The following is a 19010-nucleotide window of genomic DNA, read 5'->3' as shown; positions in this document are numbered from 1 at the left end:
ACTAAGTTGCTTTCCTCACAGCAGAGTTTTTGTAAAAATGGCCTGTAAAAATGGCCACAGCCTTTTTCAGCCACAGACAGCTTATTTCTTGGCTGCATCAAAAAACCACTGAGCCAGATGGTTAAAAAGAAAGCCACTAGGAATGAAGGTTTAAGACAAATAAAATAGTCCAGAATACAAATAAAGAACTGAGAAGCAAGTGATGTGCTATGTAAACCTACAGTTGAGGACAACAGCTGGCAGAAAATGAATTTTAAACTCACCCTATTGCTGCCCTATGGTATGTAATCCACTAACCATATTAGAATTCATGATGCTAAGTGCTCTCCAACAAGAAGTGTCACAGAGCACAGCCTTTTTTCCTTAAAAAACAACACCAACTATTTCAATTTGCCCTTCTTACTTGTGTTTGAGTGACCTTGAAATCCTGAGGCACTCTCAGAAATTCTGCATCCATTGAAAACTTTTTACAAGCTTTTGTGGTTTCAGCCATGCCTTTACTTATTTACTCTTTTGGTCCCTTATGCTGTGTATTTCTTCTTAAAGAAGATCAGCAGGTTTAGAGTCTTAAAACTTACTGTAAGTACTCAGGATAGCAATCACTTTGAAATACTTCAGAAAGGGCCACAGGACACACTGTGCACCCCTCTGTGCTGGGTATCTTAGTGTCTCTGGAGGGTGCTGCTTGTTCTGCTAGCAGGACATCTCCCACACAGTCTCCCACGGATGGAATGAAGCAACTGCCCCAGGTCTGTGTGGATATGAGACCATTCCTGGGACCAACGTTCCACTTGACCTCTAGCTGCAGGGAGCACAGGGAAACACAGGCTGTTCGGAAGCATCGTACTGAAAACCCACAGGTCTTCACAGTCAATGCATGGCTGCTGGGGCAAAGGATTCACCTCCCTGGTTGCTTCTCACCAGGGTGTCACAGCTATGGAAGGTGCCACGCAAGGATGGGCAGTGCCAGATAGATTGGGCAGCATGGCCAGGCTGTGCAAGGCTTGCTCTGTAGTGCAAAATTCTTTTGGTTCACTGAAGATATTGTTTCATTGTCCTACTGCATGAGCCAATATGGGTGGTTCTCTTTAACGGGGCTGTTTTATAATACATGAGTTACTTATTGCTAATGGCCATCTATTTTGCCATTGTAGGTAAACTGTGGGCTATTACCCTGCAGTGAGTTGGCTTGGGAAAATAATGCCCTATTTATAGAAAACTGTAAGAGATGATACATTCAATGTTTCTTTAAAAAAGATTAGCCATTGCTTAATTTTCCTTCTTGCCTTCAGCTAAGGGAGAGCTTTAAATCACACAGAAGTTGGAAAGAAAAGAAGGGTAATGAAGGCATTTTGGGGGACGCCAAGAACATTTGAAATTATTTTCTTCTTTCTTACTTGCAGACAGAGATGACAACATCCACTTTATGGTCAGAACACTTCTGTGCCTCTCCCATCTCCATTTCTGCCTGGAGGCAGGATCTGGTGGCCGCTGCCTCTTTCCACATCGCTGCGTTTCTTCACGACTGATTTCCCCTCGTGGCACAGTGACAGGTATTGTATGAAGCCCAGTGGAGCTGTGAGACTGTGGCTAGATTTTTTAAACAGATTTCTCAACCGTGCCTGCTCTGCCGAGCATTGTTGCTTTCCTGCTACTCAACAGAGCGTGAGCGGCAAGGGCCCAACAGCAAAGCACGCAGCCACCACAGGCAGCTTCAGCCTCTTCTTCTGCCGACAGAAGCTGCAATTACATTGTATTCCCATGTGGTCCGTTGATACAATTTGTCTCAGTGTATGTAAATAGCAACCAGCTACCATGGGTATGATGATATCAGATACTAAAAATACACTGAAGTGGCTTTTGGACTTACTGCTGCATGCTAGAAAGGAAATTCACCTCCTGAATTAATTCAATTCCTTACAATCACTGCAACATTCAGAAGAATATTAAAAAGATCTTTAAACAAAGTCCTCAAACTGTGAAGTCAGAGACAATGCGAATGACAGGGTACTCATTTATCTTCCCTAACCCATGCTGTCCTAGCAGGCAAGAGATCAGAAGCAGGATTTACAAGCTCTAGGCCTGTTTTGTTTCTGTCTGCTATATGACCTTGTGCAGACCACGGAAATACTCCTAGAGAGTCCTGCAAAGAATTTAGTTGTATTTTAATGGTTGCTCTCCCTCTTTCCTCTGTCTTCACTGAACTGCTGTGGCTCTTTTTTTTTTTTTTTCCTATAAAATCTGGTTAGGAAAAAACCCCAAACATAGAATCATAGACTCATCTGAGCTGGAAGGGACCCTTAGCAGCCATCTGGTCCAATTTTCCTGCAATGAACAGGGTCACCTACAGCTATATCAGGTTGCTCAGAGGCCCATCCAGCCTCAACTCGAATGTCTCCTAGGATAAGGCATCCACTACCTCTCTGGGCAACCTGTGCCCGTGCCTCGCCGCCCTTATTGTAAAAATCTTCTTCCTTATGATCAATCTAAACCTCCCCTCCTTTAGTCTGAAATCATTTCCCTTTGTCCTATCACAACAGGTCCTGCTAACAGTGTGTCCCTCTCTTTCTCATAGCCCCCCATTAATGATATGCATAATTATCAGAAATATTTCTCACCCTTTACCAATTTCTTTTAAAAATCTTTTTATATTAAATGTCTTTATTACACTCCTTTTGCAGCCATTTGCCTATAGAGTATTGCCATTACCTTTGAGAAGTTGTTTCCCCTTAATCATTACCTTCTATTTAAAACCTCAGAACTTTGATTAATCATTAGGAATTCTCAGTCTATGTTTTTTTAAAAAAACAATCCTCTCCTTTCAAATCATCTCTTACTTGCTACCTACTGTAAACATTCTGCTCACTTCTATGATGGTAGATGCTGACATTCTATCTAGCTGAAGTTTGCTGCTTGGATCCTTAGTGATTCAAACCTTTTGCTCTCCTCTTTTCAGTGCATCCTTTCTACAGTGCACTGAATTGAGCTACCCTAGAAAAGCAGTGTGACAGTCTCCTTGCTGCTCCCACATCCCCAGAGGACTCCTGTGGCTTGATTCCCAGTGCAGAATATGTACTAAGCAGCTCAGTGGTGCCCTGTAGGAAACACTGTGTTGCTTCCATGGGTGACATGGTAGACATGCCTTTGAAACTTTGGGTGCTTCAGTACAGTCTCCTATTCTTTTTGTTTTATATTTATGTTTTGATTACAGCCTCTTTTCCATTAAAAACACGTTCAGGATGAACCCAAGGGCAGAATCAGAACTCTGGCTGAAATTCACTAACATCAGTTCTGTAACATCTCAGCCTTTTTTTTTTTTTTTTTTTTTTTTTTTTTTTTTAAAATTAAAAAAAACAAACATTAAAACATTTCTTTAAGCTAAATGAAGTTTATACTTTAAGCTTCCTTGGGTAGCTACATGAGATGTTACCTCACAAGTTCCAATTATTTTCTACAAAAATCTCTCTTCTCTTTTCACATTATAATTGTCCCTCTTTCTGGCACTGAAGAACAATTTCAAAACACAAAACAAAACCAACATGAATAAAAACAACTCATTTCCTCTTAGGATTTCACGACATTTTCAGCCAGTCTAAGATTCCGGGTGGCCTCATTTGGTGGTGCTGAGGAATGGGGATGCTGCTAAAGGCAGTGCTGCACGCTGCAAACAGGAGGTGGCTGGCTTGGGTTGGGTTGGAGTCAGTTTAGTTTACTTGAACTCAAAGAGCAAACTGGGTTGTGACCAGCATTTCTCAAACTTACCATCCAACATCTTTTAGAGCAGTGCAGCAAGGCAACATTTCAGCATTTGAACACACTGCCCTGGACAAACAGTGCTCTGCGGGGAGGCTGAGTTTTCAGTTAGCCAGTAAAAGAAAAGTGAGCCAACCAAGAAACTTACATCATGCTAAAATCCAAACCAAACGTCATGCATTTTATCTTCATCTATTCTCCTGGTTTTGGTTGTATCATGAAATTCTCTTTGGAGATGCTGCTCATTTACTTAATTTCACGGATCTTCTCAGTCTTTTCATATATTTAGAAATCACAGTACCCAGAAAGGTTCATATATTTTCTTTGGGACACTTTTTATTTTATTTTTTGCTACAGTATTTAAATTACAAGCTTGGGTGATGGTTTCAAACACAGTTATTTACTCCTTTTGCTAAAGAAGCTAGATTTGTTACAAATAGTTATTAGTCCTTTCAGATGGTCTTGGCTTTACATTATGGTACAAAATAGGCAAACATATTTTCCTGGGAGGGTAGCATCCCCTTTGGTTATCAAGTGCAATCACACAGGATTTTGGACTTCTGACCTACTCCACTCATTTGATATTTCAAGCTTGCCCTTTACCCACAGAAATCCTTAAACAAGAGTTTCCCCTCTGGTCAGACTACTTCCCACAGGGTGCCACCAGCACTACGTGTTTTCCAAGTATGAAAGCAAAATAGTAGAAAAACATTCTAAAACAGGAGCCGTGTCTAGATTGCAAATCTCTGCTGGCATGTCTGGGCTGTGGAAAATGCTTCCTCATCTACTCTGCTTAGAACCAGACTGTGGTACAGCACAGCTATGCTACAGCACAGCGTTCATCCTGTGTACTTCACATTGCTTGGGGTGAGGGTGCTAATTATGCCATCAGAAAGCTCTTTTTGGCTCTGTGCACTGAACGCACATTGAGAGCCTTGTTGGTTTTGATCTATTGCAAGAATCTCTCTAAAATCATTACACTGAGAGGATAAACTGGAAGGTAGGATTTCTGATGGAGTGTGGCGGGTGGTAAGTGGCCACAGCTTTCACCTTTGAAGGCAAATAATCAACCTGACATCCAGTCATCTTTCTAGAAATGAGTTTTAACTAATATTGTATTGAACCGTTCCCTGAATTTTCCGACTGACTACAAATGCTTTTACAGTGGTCTGTTTCTCCTTCTGCCAAGCAGAACAACTATCTATCCAGTGAAAACTTAAATGCAAAGGGCTTTACAGTGCACAAAAGGGAAGGAAAAAGCTTCTACTCTTTTCTTCCTACTGTAACCGTCTTAGCTGTTGCTCAGCATTAGTTGACCACAAACTCCTCGGATGAGGATAACTGTTCAAGTCCCTTTGGCTTAGATTTCCCTGACCAAGGTTCTGATCCCTGGGGCCACCCAGATGGAAGTAATGCCACCAGCAATGAAAAGGGAACACAATACACAGGACAGCCAACACCTGGCCAACCTGCACGCTCTCTGCATTTCAAACGAAGCACATTTTTTATGGTTGATCACCACAAGTCTGATAATGTAGTGCAGACTATGCAAACCATACTGACAATTGTCAGGCAAAGCAAGAATTAGTGCCACCATCTTCTCACAAAGGAATGCCAACAGAAATCAGATCCAGACTCGAGCACTTGGTTGCAACAGCTCAGAAGAGGAGCCTGGTAGCCCATGCGTGTGTGCCCCATCTGCTCCCCCAGATCCTGGCAGATCCTGCAGCAGTGGCACCTGGGCACAGGCCTGGAGGCTGCAGAGGTGCTCACATTGCAGTGCAAATACAAGGCAGCTGGGCCACATGGAACACCTGGCTGCTCATTCTTCCTCCGGTGTGTGCAGGTGAAGCGGTGCCCTTCCTTTCCGTGATCTTCTCACTGGCAGTTCTGCTGATATTAGTGAGACTCTGCACTGGGAACACAACACAAAGTTGCCATGCCAGGATTCAGACCACAGATTTACTCTGAACTGCTTATCAAAAATTGCTTTGACTTTAAATAGCTTTACCGTTTTAAATAAAATAATTATTTTTAAATAGTTCTAATTAAACGAACCTAGAAGTAGAAGATCTTTGATCTTCATATCTGATATACCTTTGAATAAATAGTTCTATATATACCTCTTGACTTTTTGGTGAGGAAGTGCACAAAAACTTAAGCAGATTTTTAAGCTGAAATCAACCGTTGTCTTTTAGAAATAAACTTAATATCCTGAAACACTCAACGCGAAGTTACAGAAATGCAAAATATATTCTAACTACATAATCACTATAAATATATATTTTAAGTGAATGCATGCTTTTAATTACTCTGTGAGCAAATTACCAAAAAAGAAAAAAATTGAGATTTTCTTTAAAATAAAAACTAAATAAATACATAAACCAGGATTTAAAATAATAAACTGAACCAGCCAGTAACTCTTTAAAATACAAAAGCATCTCTCCCTTTCTCCCCTAGATCAGTCCAGCCTTACAATGCTCTGAGGCAACCAGCAGAAAATACACCAAACTACAGTTCTAAGCTACGTTCTGAAAACAAACGTTGTCATGAATTGAGGCATTTTAAATTTACTGTTTAATAAAGAGCTGCCACACGAGGCTTCCTAAGGTATCAACTAAGCCTCGGCAGTGAGAACTGAAAAAGAAATCATGTGTGCAGTTTGTTTCAGAAAAAGTATGGTTTTAACTTTTGCTTTAAAATCCTGTTAAGCATAACAGAGCATTAGGAACAATCAAGCTTGCTAGTAGAGGGACAATTGGCTGGCAAATGCCAGAAAGCACGATTGTTTAATGTTATAACTCTGAGCGAGGCCTCGAGGATTTCACTTTGTGGTACTTTACAAAATAAGCTGGACCTGAAGGTGCTGCGCTGTACGTTAGTAAGCTGGAAACCATGGAGCGGAGTGAAGTGGACCCCCTGCAAACTGCTGTTTCCTGAGGCATGACGGACTCGTCTCACACAAGGCCTGCAGCAGGGCCAGGCCAACCGGCTCTGTGCCAGGACAGCTGCTGTGTTCGGACCACAGCGCGGACCGAGGGCCTACGTTGCCAGTTCTGACCTTCACCGTCACGTAGGTGTCTCTCTCATACACCACCCAGGAAGGGCTGAGCACCAAGTGATACAAACAGCCATCTAAAATGACTCTTTTTACTGATTTAGATTTGTTTGTAGAGCTGGTAGAAAAAGAGAGCAGATTTTACAAGTCTCAGAACTGGAGGGCAAATAGATGCAAATGTGCTTTATCTGCTGGAACAAGTGCCCTGGACTACCGAGAGGCTGTGGGTCTGCAGCGAGCCTCTGAGCACCTTCTGTTGGATCAGTTCCACTGTACGTTAGGAACTCACTGGGTGAGAGGCCGCAATCACACAGTCCAGCGATCCTGTGCGCTCCTCCGGGGTGTAGGGAATCAGACATGAGCCCTAATTGCAGTATGTATTCACAGACAAAGGCAAGGATCATTATTCCCCACTTACGGAGGAGAAACCGAGGCACAAAGTGATTACTGTAAGTCAGTGACACAGCTGGGCAGAAATCCCAGCCAGCCTGACACCTACAACCAGGTGCTTTAGAATTGGCCAAAGCCACTCTTGTATTAATGTGAATAAGTTACTGAACATCTTGCTCCTTTCTCTGCATATAGTGAGACCAATGATTTCTTTTTTATCCTCCTCTTTCTAAAACAGCCCGCACAACACTGGGAGTAAAGTTCCAGGAAACAATGTGAAATCTGCCAGCAGATTTATCCCACACATGATGTTCCCCATATGCTGTAAGGTGCAGGTCAGCCTGTTATCACTGAATGGGGGCTCCGTGAATGCTGCTGCATTCTTCTCACTCCACGCAAATTATTACATGGCTCACTGGGAGAATTAAAATGGAGAAAAATAGTAAGACTTAGAAGAAAAATAATGTTTTCATAAAACACAGACTTATTGCGTGATAGTTGGAAGCAACACCTTTGCACAAACAGCTTTAAAACAGAGCTGTTCTTTAACTAAGCTGTCAGAGATTGCTTACACAATATGTGGTAATGGGAGAGCGTATAGAAGACAGTTAATTTTCTTCTTTCTTCTTCAGTTGCTCAAGCTGTTGAAAAGCTGCTCGTCTAATCTTGAAAGGATGTAGAGAATGACTTGTTATTCTCCCATACCACACTGCTACGGCTTAAGATGTGAACAGTTCGCCACCTGATTGCTAAAAGGGAATTTTTCTCAATTTCTAAATAACAGTGTAAGTACATCATCAGATGCACATCACCTGCAGGTGGCAAGTGTTACAAAGAACTGAAATCACAGGTTTTTTAATAGCCTCTCCAGCAACCAGTGGTGAGCTCAATGTGCTGTCTCAGTCTAGTTCAGCTACGAGAAGGCAATCCAGTGCTTAAGTTCTTCCACACGCTGCAGTATCTGGGTATAATAGAAATCCATGTTGGCTGCAAAGTCTTTACACACAGGGGATTCCATGTCACCAAAGGTGCAGTACAATGCAGTTCCTCCAATGCTAAGGAAAACGGTTGCTATGCACAGCAGGATCAGCAAAATACAGGAGCCACCAGCTACTTCATCTGTGAGCAGAAGAAAATAAAAGGTGAATAAGAGACCAGACAAAGCAACGTGAATGTGAATGTGCCTTAGTTTTACCAGTATTCTGTATCATGACATCATGCGACAGACTATTTGGGTACAGAGGCACACTGCACTGCGGAGCTGTGTTTCCTGGTTTCTCTAGCAGCCTCACATGAATTCTGACTCTCCAAGAGGAAGATACGCTGAGATGCTCTGCATTTCCCAAATCCATGTGATTTTTGACTCTGGGTGACGGGGGAAGAGCTCTGATCTTTTCTGGGAGGCAAGCCGTGAAGAGCCTGCCGATAAAGACTCAGACTGACATCACTCCTCCAGCTTTATTTTTGGTTCATTTTCATTAATTACTCTTAATTATTCTGTATTATTTCACATTCCTTTTAATAAATCCTATTGGTTTTTTTTTTCTTCTTCCTTCCCCCCCATTCTTTCTCCCAAGGAGACGGAGGGTGTTGTGTGATTAACTCTTCAAAATGTGACTATGAGAAAACCTGAGATTTGTTTCAGAAACCTAAATAATTATGTAGTGCCTTTTCTGCAAACCCGCGTCCCTATCCTTGCTTGTATCACTTGTGGAATCAATCCATACTGAGGTTTAACAGATTTGGACGAGAGAATGTTGCACAACCAAAGCCTTCCTTCCTGGAAATACCTGAAAGGAAATGAAAGCTTTGAAAATAAAACAGATGTGAACGTTCTTCCTTCACTCGTACTGCCACTGACTGGCCAGATGAACTGATTGTATTTACTCGCATGTTTTGACTGTAAGAGTGGAGACAAAACCTTCACAGAAGCCCACTGTGAAGGGTTAGTTTACATCACTGTTATCTGTGGTAACTCTTTGCAAGACTCTTTATTGCCATGAGGATGCTGCAGCTGTGTTGCTGCACCCTCACTACTTTTTCTTCACAGGCTGTTTCCGTGATCAACACCTGCCTTTTCTGTCAGGCTCTAAGAAAATTTCTGAGCTTCTTTCATCCGTCAGGAGCGGAAATGGGGGGAAAAATAGAAGCTTTTTTTTTTTTATAATTTGATTTAAAATGATAATAGTGAAAACCAGCTTCCCTTCTAAATCACTAAATCCATGCAGAAACAAAAATAATATTAAAAAAGGTAACTACTGAAATTGTATGTACAATATAATTTTTTTCTAAATATTTTCAAGAAAAAAAATGTGACTAGGCAGCAAATGGATTTTCCTTTTGGTGTGTGAGACATGTCATGAAGTGTTCAAATTCTGCTCAGTTTCTCTAGCAGACTGTACTGAAGTATTATGAAACTACTCCAGCACTGCAACACAGCCTTGGGCTTTAGTTAAAATGATCTTAGGGCAAGACAGTAAAGTATGGAAGGCTTTTGCAATCTAGAGCTGTCTCTCTCTCTCTCTCTCAAAAAAAAAAACAAAAAAAAAACCAAAAAAAAAAAGAAGAAATGAAAGAAAAATACCAAATCTCTGAGCCTGAAATGACTCAAGAGCATTAGAGTGCCTCAGCTTCTAGAGACCACTGAAACTAGACAACCTTTTCTCATTTCAACTTTGAAAAAAGCAAGGTGCAGTGTACAGTGAACATTCGCTGAGCTCTTGAGAACCAAAGTTCAACACCACTTGCACGCTGAGAGCACATGCTGTGAGTTAGCAGTATTGGAATACCTTGATCAAAAGTGTCTTCCATTTCTTGGAACCGGACTCTTCTCTTTGTTTGCCTTTGCTGGACTTGGGCAATTGTTTTTCCATCCCTGTCATCTCTCTTCTTTAGTATAGACACCAATCCTTCTGCTGGGGCAATCTGTTGGGAAAGATTACAAAAAAACATTTGACAGTGATTAGCACAACAGATGTGAGAAATTAAAGCATAAGATCTTCTTAACAAAGACTTTGAGGAGCAAATGAGAGAAATAGAAAACAAATGGTTTCTACTCTGCTTTTCTTAAACCTCGCAGTACTTGTGAAACTCTCTTCTTGAACACAGAATTTCACAGCATGAAGGAAAGCTGCAGTACCATTCTGCTGTATAGAAGGTGACTAAGATGACAATGTTTGCTTTTGGTCACTATCAAAGTTAAACATGCAATGAATTCTTAGTATGATCTAAACTATACATTAGCTCCTTCATGTCATTAAATGATGGGGGTTGGGGCAGTGGGCTCCAGCCAAAACCACTCTCAATAGAGGACAGTAACAGGTCAAAGACACCACAGCTGCCTTTCCAAAGACATAATCCTGCAGAGCCTATCAAATACTTACTGTGAGATTAATTTTTCAGCATTGTGATTGGTTCCCCAAGGGAGAAAACAGGCCATAGCAGAGGACAAACAAATAAAAACACCAGGGGAAAAAGAAATCTTTGTGCTTTCGGATAAACGTCAGCTCCATATTGTTATAAACTCTCTGGATAAAGCACCACTTCGAAAATGCTTCCCTGCAGTGATACATTCAATAAGTCATTAACTGTCCTTTCCTACTTCATTTGATTTAGCTGCAATAGTATATACTTTTCTTCCCACAAAGCCACGTTAAGACATTAGATCAAGGAGAAGTTCATAATTTCCTTATGATTAGAGGAAGAAAAATATTAGAAATATTAGAATAAAAATGCATAATGGAGAATTGAGAATGCTGTCATGAACTGGCACTGTGAAGATCCTCTGCCAAATGAATTAGTACTGATGACCCTGTGTGTTTGACCCTCTAAACGAAGCATAAGTTACCATTTTCCCCAACAAAACTTTCATTTACAAACCAAACCACCTTTCTTTGTAAAACTGTTTGTGTCCAGAAAATAATTTTTCCTAATTACATACCAGAATTTTTTTTTCCTAATTACATATCAGAAAATGTTTTTCCTTGTTACAGCAAATATACCAACTAGATCCTTACAAACAAAAGTACCAGCCGATTTTCTGAAGTCAAAGAAAACAGAAACAGAAAAAGGAACACTTTGAGTTGAAACAGTAAAGCAAGGGACAACATTAATGCCAAGGTACGTGCTATAGGTACAGAACTATACTTATTACATTCAACTATCCCATTTTTCTTCCATTTCTGCCAAACATGGATGCAGTGATACAAAAGAAAAGGTCTTCAACAAGCAGAACTTAGGTGAGCAGTATACAGGAACATCTGAATTTATAGGCACTAAAAGTGGATGCAACTGTATTTGCAGGATACATTACTTGGGTACAAAAACCAAAGCTAAAATTGCCATGGCAGCAGTATATGTTGGCTGTGAAGCAGATGCCAGTAGGGAGTCACTTGATGAAACCCTGCAACTGGGTTTGCAGGAGCCAAACCTGCTAACATACTGACAGGCCATGCTTTAGCAAACTGAAAGGCTTCAAGAACTTGCTGATATTTCACAGGTGTAACAATCTACATGCTAATGTTAGCGTAAGGTTAAACTGAGTGTAAGACTCACTGCTTGTGTGCTTCACAATTCTGTTCTAAAGCACCTACTGTTTTTCTTTCATTACCATGCCCCTTTAATGAGAATGCACATTGTTTAAAGTTATTACCAATACAATACCTTAAGGAAGAAAATCTATTGATGAAACAGAGGCTGATGAAACAGACACAAATATTACCTAAGAATTATCTAAGACATAAGTACTACCTAAGAAACACATACAGAAGCAAATCCTGTTCCTTAGTCCTGCAGTTGCCATGCTCTTCTTAGCTTGAAATCTTTCCTTTCTGAAAAGAAGTCTTATCCATCTCTCCATAAATTTGAGTGGTCCCTTTTAAAACCTATTTTGTATATCAGTGATAACCTTTGCTACATTCAAAAATAATCTGTATACATTTGTGCTACAACTAAAAAAACATACCACATCTGCAACTGAGTTTGCAACTCACCCATGTAGCAGATGTGAGCCAAAAACTCATCCTGAAGAGACAACTTTTTAGACAATACTATAGTTGCAGACAACTGACTGCCTAACCATCCCATAATCTAACCAATTTGTAAGACCATGCAATTATAAGAGTTGTGGAGAACAAGAAAAACGAGTGACTTAATAACTTATGTCCTAAACTTGCTTATGTAATGCATCAGTGCATGCTATGATCAAGAGAGACTGTGCTGAGCACAAATGGAGAGCACAATCCAATGGGCATTGCCCCAACTGTGCCATTTGGCACTTAACTGGTAAATGTGGCAATTAAATTTGATGTGTCTGCTCCAGTGGTATTTTACACCCCTAAGATGTTGATCTCAACAACTCGCAGAGCTGGTCACAGTGTGTATATGCATACAAATTCTTCCCAAAATGCAACTGAGAAGATAAAACTGATCTCTGACGCACTTCCCTTTCAATAATCACTTTCCCTTTTGATCGTCTATGTAAAAGCTTGAGTGGTTTAATGAAACAATGCAAGGAAGTACTTATAAAGTAGTGAAAGTGTGAAAAGAAATTGTTTAAATCAGTATGTGGAAGACTGCTATGTGGTACCAATGAAGCAGCAGCAACAGCCTGCATGCTTCTCATCACAGGAAGTGTGCTGGGTTGAAGCTTCTACTGGTGATGTTGAATTAGCTTTGCAGAGCTGCCATGAAAATTTATCAGGTCAGCCAGAAAATAAATACTTATGCTTCCATGTTGTGACAAGGAGGGGGGGATTGTGGAGGAGTGTATTAATTTGACTCATTTATTTAGGAGGGCGAGATGACATTATGTCCTTTAAAAGAGTGGATTATTTTAAGCTTCTATGTATGGCATTGCTTTTATAAAGAGGATCAATGGCTCCTCCCAAGCCACCCACGCAGCAAGCTAGCTGCTGCCAGATTTGCCTGCTCACATTTGGTTCTGATAGCACTTGGGAATCCCACCTGGGTGCAGTGGGGTATTTTCCCTCCTGTCCTAAGAGGGCAGCAGTCTGTTCCGCACACTTCATTTTGTCTGTTGGCTCCTGCTAGTTCTTCTATGACTGTGTCACGGGCTCTGTCCCCTCCATGCTGGAAAGCAGAGGGCTAGGTCTGATGGGATTACCTGGAAATGTGTCCCAGCGATTACAGTTATGTAAAAGGCTTGCTACAGTGAAGTTCCCTTACTTTTGCTGCTAGCACCCGTGAACGGTTCAGGATTTACTTCTAAGTGTAAAAGACTTCATTGATACAGCACAATGTCTCTACTCTAAACATATTCTTTCTCTTAAAAAGAGTGAGCAAGGGCTTTTGATTTTGCAACACAATCATTATGGCAATGTTATGCTCCTGACCCAGCAAGAGCCATAGATCACATTTTAAGGCTGTCTTTGATCAGAATGTCTTTACACCATATGCAGTTCATACCTACATTATTTCATCTGCCTTTCATCTGACATGGCATCTAGATTTTGCCTTTTGTTCTGCAAAGTAACTACAAAGCTATGCCTCCTATTCAGGGACAGCTTATTCTTAAAATGCAAATACAAATACAAGCATATGGAGTTCTGCACAAAGCCGTATCTACAGCTTTCTTTCTACCACATTCTCAACTGCAGCTGAAAACTGTCTAACAAAAATACCACGTTTTATTTTTCTTATTTTCAGTCATAAAAATATCATTCCTGCACTTAGGACTGTCACATAAGAATAACGCCCATCTCACTACAAATAAAATCTCGTTCAATTAAAACAACTGTAAGTAAAATATTTTTTCTTGCACCTTTCATTTAGAAAGACTTCAAAGCAGCATACAAATGGATTACATTAGAACCATCTCCCACTAATTAAACAGCCATCAAAAGCAGCAGAACAGAGATATAGCAGCCATGCAAGACTAGAAGGATTCCACGCCGGTGTTTGAGGTAGGAGGAATTTAAAAAGCCAGAAATCATTATTTAAATTTGAATTTAATGAGGGAAGTGTGGTTAATACAGCTAACCACAAGTCAAGCCTGTGCTCGGCTTGAACCACAAAAGGAAAAATGCAGGCCTGCACCAGGCCATGCTGTGGGCTGCTCTGTGCAGCATAAAAGAGCTACAGGTATCAGACAGTACTGAAACATGGATTTTTTCCTTAATTCCAGGTTCAGTAATTAACAACAGATGCTACTGGGCTTTCTATGTAACTGAGAGTAGTTACTTAGCCCTGCCTCGTTAAAACTATTTGAGTGGAGCTTTCACAACAGCCGTCCAAAATCTGCTTGCAAATGACACCAAGCAAACTTAAAACTGCAGGACCTGAGCCATACAGCCAGACAAGGGATCTCGACAAAGCACTGTCTCCACACTTCATGCAGGTAGGAGAAGGCTTCATTTCTGCACCCAAATCAGCTGCCAGTCAGTACGTATTCAATAGATTTTGAAATCTTTGTATACAGAAAGTGCAATCCAAAGCTACTACTTTACACTGTGGTAAGGACTTTCAATACTTTCACTTTCTGAAACAAATTTCAAATGATAATTGGCCATTAAGAAAAAAAACAAATTTTTATTCATTTCGCTAATGATCTTGCAGATAAAAAGCTTTATTTCATATGGCAAAACACACATTACTGAGGTTACAATTTGTGTGATTGCTAGTGTGCCATTTCATCACATACTTCTGAAATCTGTCACTGCCAACTGTTGATATGCTCTGAAGCTCTTTACTAGGTGTATGAAGGCACTTTCTATATGGCTTCAGTGAATTTCCATCATTTGCACACAGGTTTGCATGGATAGTATTAGTAAAGAAATACCCAGTACAACTGACTGTAAAGTATGTAAAACACTAATTCAGTTTTCAAGCTATTTAAAGCTAAAAAAAAAAAAAAAGCAGATTTTCAGTCTTTAATTAATTATTGCAAATAGTAGCCTAAAAGCAAGGGATATAAAGAATCTGAATTACAGAACTCTGTGAGACAACTGTGCTCAATATGGGGTAAAAAAAATCCCTTCCTACACAAGTACTTATCCTTCCCCATTTACAGTAAATGAATATTACACCTCCATTGAATAATATTGGTCCTACCATCTGATTTTTGTACCTAGTTTATTTCAAAACGGTCTTTATCTTTGCCCTCCATTCTAACTTATTTGTGACAATTTTGTGACTATTTGCTCCAGGAAAAGTTTGATTATAATCACATTGATTTTTTCTTTTTTTTTTTTTTTTTTAATTGTCATACTGACACATTTCATGTAAAGATATGTTGTTGTTGTGCTTGCTTGTGTCTACACAATGCATTTGTGGTACATCTTTCATAATTATTGTATGAAAACATCGTAAACTTATTTGATGGCCACAGCCAGAACAATTCACCTTCAAAGGCAGACCAGAAGAACAAGAAAGGAAAAAATGTTATTGTTGGATGCAAAGATCAGTCTGCTTGTCAAAACATGATTAGCATCTTATTTTAGCACTAAAACAAAGTCAGCATAAGTAAATGGTGGTCATTTCTGAGAGGTGGCATGCTCTGTCAGTTCCTGGTGCCTTCTGAGGAAGTTGCAGGTGAACACCAAGTCTGAAATGCAGCCCCTAGGGTAACGACTGGCAATAAGATTAATTGGGAAAACAAAATATAAATGTATAATGAAACAATACAGGCTACACACCGTGCTGCACCTAGTAATTTCAGGCACTGTAAAACAAGCCCAGGCATTGCATGTTACAAGTTTCAATTGGTGTCAAAATGAACGCATCTTTGCTTCTCCCCAGTTCAATCCCCCAGCCCTAGACAGTTCAGGTCTCTTCCTAAGAAAGACTGGAAAACACTCCCACCAGTGACAGCCAACATCATGAGCTACATAGCAACAATAAAAAAATGCTATGGAAAGACTCAAGGTACTTTTTACCTCTCTAGAGACTCAGTTTTGCCATCAGAGTACTGGCAGTACTGGCAGTAGGACTGCAAACTAGAAATGACACTGGATTCCCTGTGAAGCACTGTCGTCATTGGCCACTGGCCCAATCAATACAAGCATCCCTATTCTAACAGTATCAATATGTTCCTTCTTATGCAATCCTTTAAATGCAAGTAGCTCAAGCATAGCAACTTAAAAATAGCAGCTATAGGGTTAATTTATGATTTTCCAAAATGAAACAATTCTCTCCTTGGAAATCGGTGAACATAAGGCAGTGGATCCAGTGCAAAGTTTGATTACCCATATCAACGTATAATTGGGATCCTACATGTATGTGCTGTGAAGTGTTCATGAGTAGCTACCTTTGAATCCAAAAAAGCTGAACTAAAACCAGCTTTGTATATAGGACCTTCAGTCCTGGTATCTGACATGTTTCCTGACATCCCACAGAAAGACGAGGTGTCTTAAGGGTGATCAGAATGCCTGATATTGCAAGGGAGAAAAGAAGCTGCTTAGGTGGGGAAAAAAAAAGAACAACCTAAAATGCTTTCTTTCCAGATCTGGAGATTTTGCCAAAGATGTAATAACATCAGTGTGCATCTCCAGCATTTAGTTCCCTGCTTGGCTGCAGTCTGTGGGTGATTATGGGTCTTGATCTACATGTACTAACTTTTGATCTGTAGAAAAGTGCTGTTACTTTTTATTGTCAAGGGATGTTGCACTGTTAAATTCATTAAAAATAGAGAGGAACCAACAAGGCATCTTCTTCTGTCCTTCCCCTCCAGCAACTGAAATCACATAATCTCAAAATAATCCCAGTTGTACATTTAAAGGGAAAGCTTTTACAGCCCAATATTTGCAAATGCAACAAAACCAGAAGATAAAGCGAGGAAGGCATCACACACTCTCTGACCAAGTCATACAGCAATAAAATTCAGTGTATTTATTTTCAGAAGAGCACTTCAGCTTGCGAAGCACTTATCCTTGTTGCGGCCTTTGGTGGGTTCAGATTTAGAAGTTCTTCCATAAGTTTGGTTGAATAACAAAACTGCCTGAGCCTGCAAGCTTAGAAGCCCATACATGTATTTATGGAGTTTATTACATATGTGGTTCTTCTCACCTTTAGTCGGAGTGGAAAAGTAAATTTTATTCTTTGAATAGAATAAATCCATGCTATAAACATAGGTATTATGTAGACCTCTTAAATAAAATCATAATTTAACAGGAACTGTCAACCTCTCTCCTAACAGCTTATGTTACAAATAAAAATAGAGTTCAGGCTAATAAGTAAAAATCAATGGTTTTAGATGCGCAGAGCAGCACTTGCCAGAAGGATGCAAACAGATAAAAGGGAACTTTTCCTCTGAATTAACTCAGAACAAGTAAATACATACAGACTTCAGATTAAAGAAGTTAGAGATACTGAACACATTTTGAAATAGGCAATACCTAAAATATTTTAATTGAGATGACATGGAGGGTTTTATAGGATTCACAATATTTACCTCAGCAATCTCTATCCTTCTTGCAAGTTCGTCAAGAGAAGAAAAGCTGTCATCTAGTGATAAAGCTTCCAGTGAGTTGTAAGATGCTCGTTCAGGTGAAATATCTGGGACAGTGTCAAATTCTTCTTGATTTGCTAAGTTTGCAAATGATTCTTCAGTGTCTATTATGTTGCCATTTAAAAATCTGAGATAGACATCTTCTCGTTCTTCACTTTTTACCTTTTCCTCCTGTCCTGCTGCTCTCTGCATTTCCTTGCATACTCGTGAATGGGCAGTACTTTCCTGCTCAGATACTTTACTGCTTTCAGAGCACACGTTTGAAGCAGTTCTGTCCTGGGAAAATTGTTCATCATCGTCATTATCAGGCCGTTTCTGTAGCTGGTTTAAATCGCTGTTTCCAAACTGGCCACTAGTGATTTCTGAAGAGCTAGCAACAAGTTTTGATCTGAGAAGACTTTCATCAGCTTGTACATTTTTATCAGTAGAAACCAAATCAGCAGGCATATAATCAGCATCTGTTAAAACCAAGGCGTCTACCATTGGCCTGGGAGAGAATTTCACTCCGGGTTTGCCAGCTGTCTCTTCTATTTTTTCCGCATCCTTAGAGATCTGCTTTTCTCTCAGCAGCAAACTGTTATCTTTGCCAGCATCCCCTGATGATAAACAGCCCGGAGAAGGCCTGCCCACTGTCCCTGTGGACTGGGTGTGTGGCTCCAGTGCTGATTCTGCACTGCGGTGCTGCTCCGCCATGTGGTCCTTTCCTGCAGCCACCAGAAGGCTCACTGCCTCCTCCTGCTCCTCAGTTTGCTTTTCACCGCTAGGACGGGTGCTCGGCTGTTGATCTTCTTTCTTTGGTCGGTTGCCAGGACAAGTTTCAGTACCTAAGTGCAACAGGAAAACAGTTGTTTTTAGATGATTCAAAGCATCAGCAGAAAGAGTATACAGTGATTTGATAATGCTGTCATCTAATCCTTGAGATGCGCTCCCAATAAAGGACAGGACTCTGTGCTCCAGGCAAATAAGAATGTTGTAGTCTGAAAAGCTGACTCCCGATTTGACAAAGTGTTTATGTGCATTCTTACAGGCTGAGCACACACTTCAGTGTCCACCTGAAAAGAGAGAGAGTCACTCCCATGCTTTCAGAAAAATATGTACTCGAGTGTCTTTCTGAACAGCTAGGCTCCTTCTAAAGCATATTTTAGTGGGCACACATTATGGAGGCCTGAAGCACAAATAAGTGCACTTAATAACTACTGAAAGCTGTATTTTGATGCCAATGTATCTACCACTCAGGAAGATCTCATTAGTTCTTTAAGAAAGCTGAAATCATGCTAATTTAATATATTTTAAAGTACATCATTTTAAGTGGGTAATGATTTTGATTAATTGTAAATTAAAAAT

At 40.2% G+C, this 19010-nt stretch overlaps 1 protein-coding gene and 1 long non-coding RNA gene across 8 annotated transcripts in view; one reads left to right on the top strand and one right to left on the bottom strand.

The window, feature by feature from the left end:
- The window catches only part of LOC122184120, a 32531-nt gene extending 17809 nt beyond the window's left edge, over positions 1-14722 (top strand). For both annotated transcript variants that reach the window (XR_006180488.1, XR_006180486.1), the window contains 4 exons: positions 1404-1553; positions 11194-11320; positions 13994-14124; positions 14346-14722. This is a non-coding gene — a long non-coding RNA (uncharacterized LOC122184120). The remainder of the gene's footprint in view (positions 1-1403; positions 1554-11193; positions 11321-13993; positions 14125-14345) is intronic.
- Positions 4070-19010, bottom strand: part of CNST (consortin, connexin sorting protein) — a 45340-nt gene continuing 30399 nt past the window's right edge. For 5 of the 6 annotated variants that reach the window (XM_042878720.1, XM_042878738.1, XM_042878730.1 and 2 more), the window contains 3 exons: positions 17610-18490; positions 9991-10126; positions 4070-8320 (listed from right to left, as the gene is read on the bottom strand). In XM_042878720.1, the coding sequence (XP_042734654.1) occupies positions 8115-8320; positions 9991-10126; positions 17610-18490 (1223 nt within the window). In that variant the 3' untranslated portion in view covers positions 4070-8114. The remainder of the gene's footprint in view (positions 8321-9990; positions 10127-17609; positions 18491-19010) is intronic. The other variant, XR_006180484.1, reaches the window with a different exon arrangement.

The sequence above is a fragment of the Lagopus leucura genome, unplaced genomic scaffold (genome assembly GCF_019238085.1).
Source record: "Lagopus leucura isolate 7727_CA_CO unplaced genomic scaffold, USGS_WTPT01 Super-Scaffold_73, whole genome shotgun sequence".
NCBI classification, from domain to species: domain Eukaryota; kingdom Metazoa; phylum Chordata; class Aves; order Galliformes; family Phasianidae; genus Lagopus; species Lagopus leucura.
The sequence above is the reverse complement of the archived record's forward strand: the minus strand, read 5'-3'. Positions and strand labels throughout refer to the sequence as shown.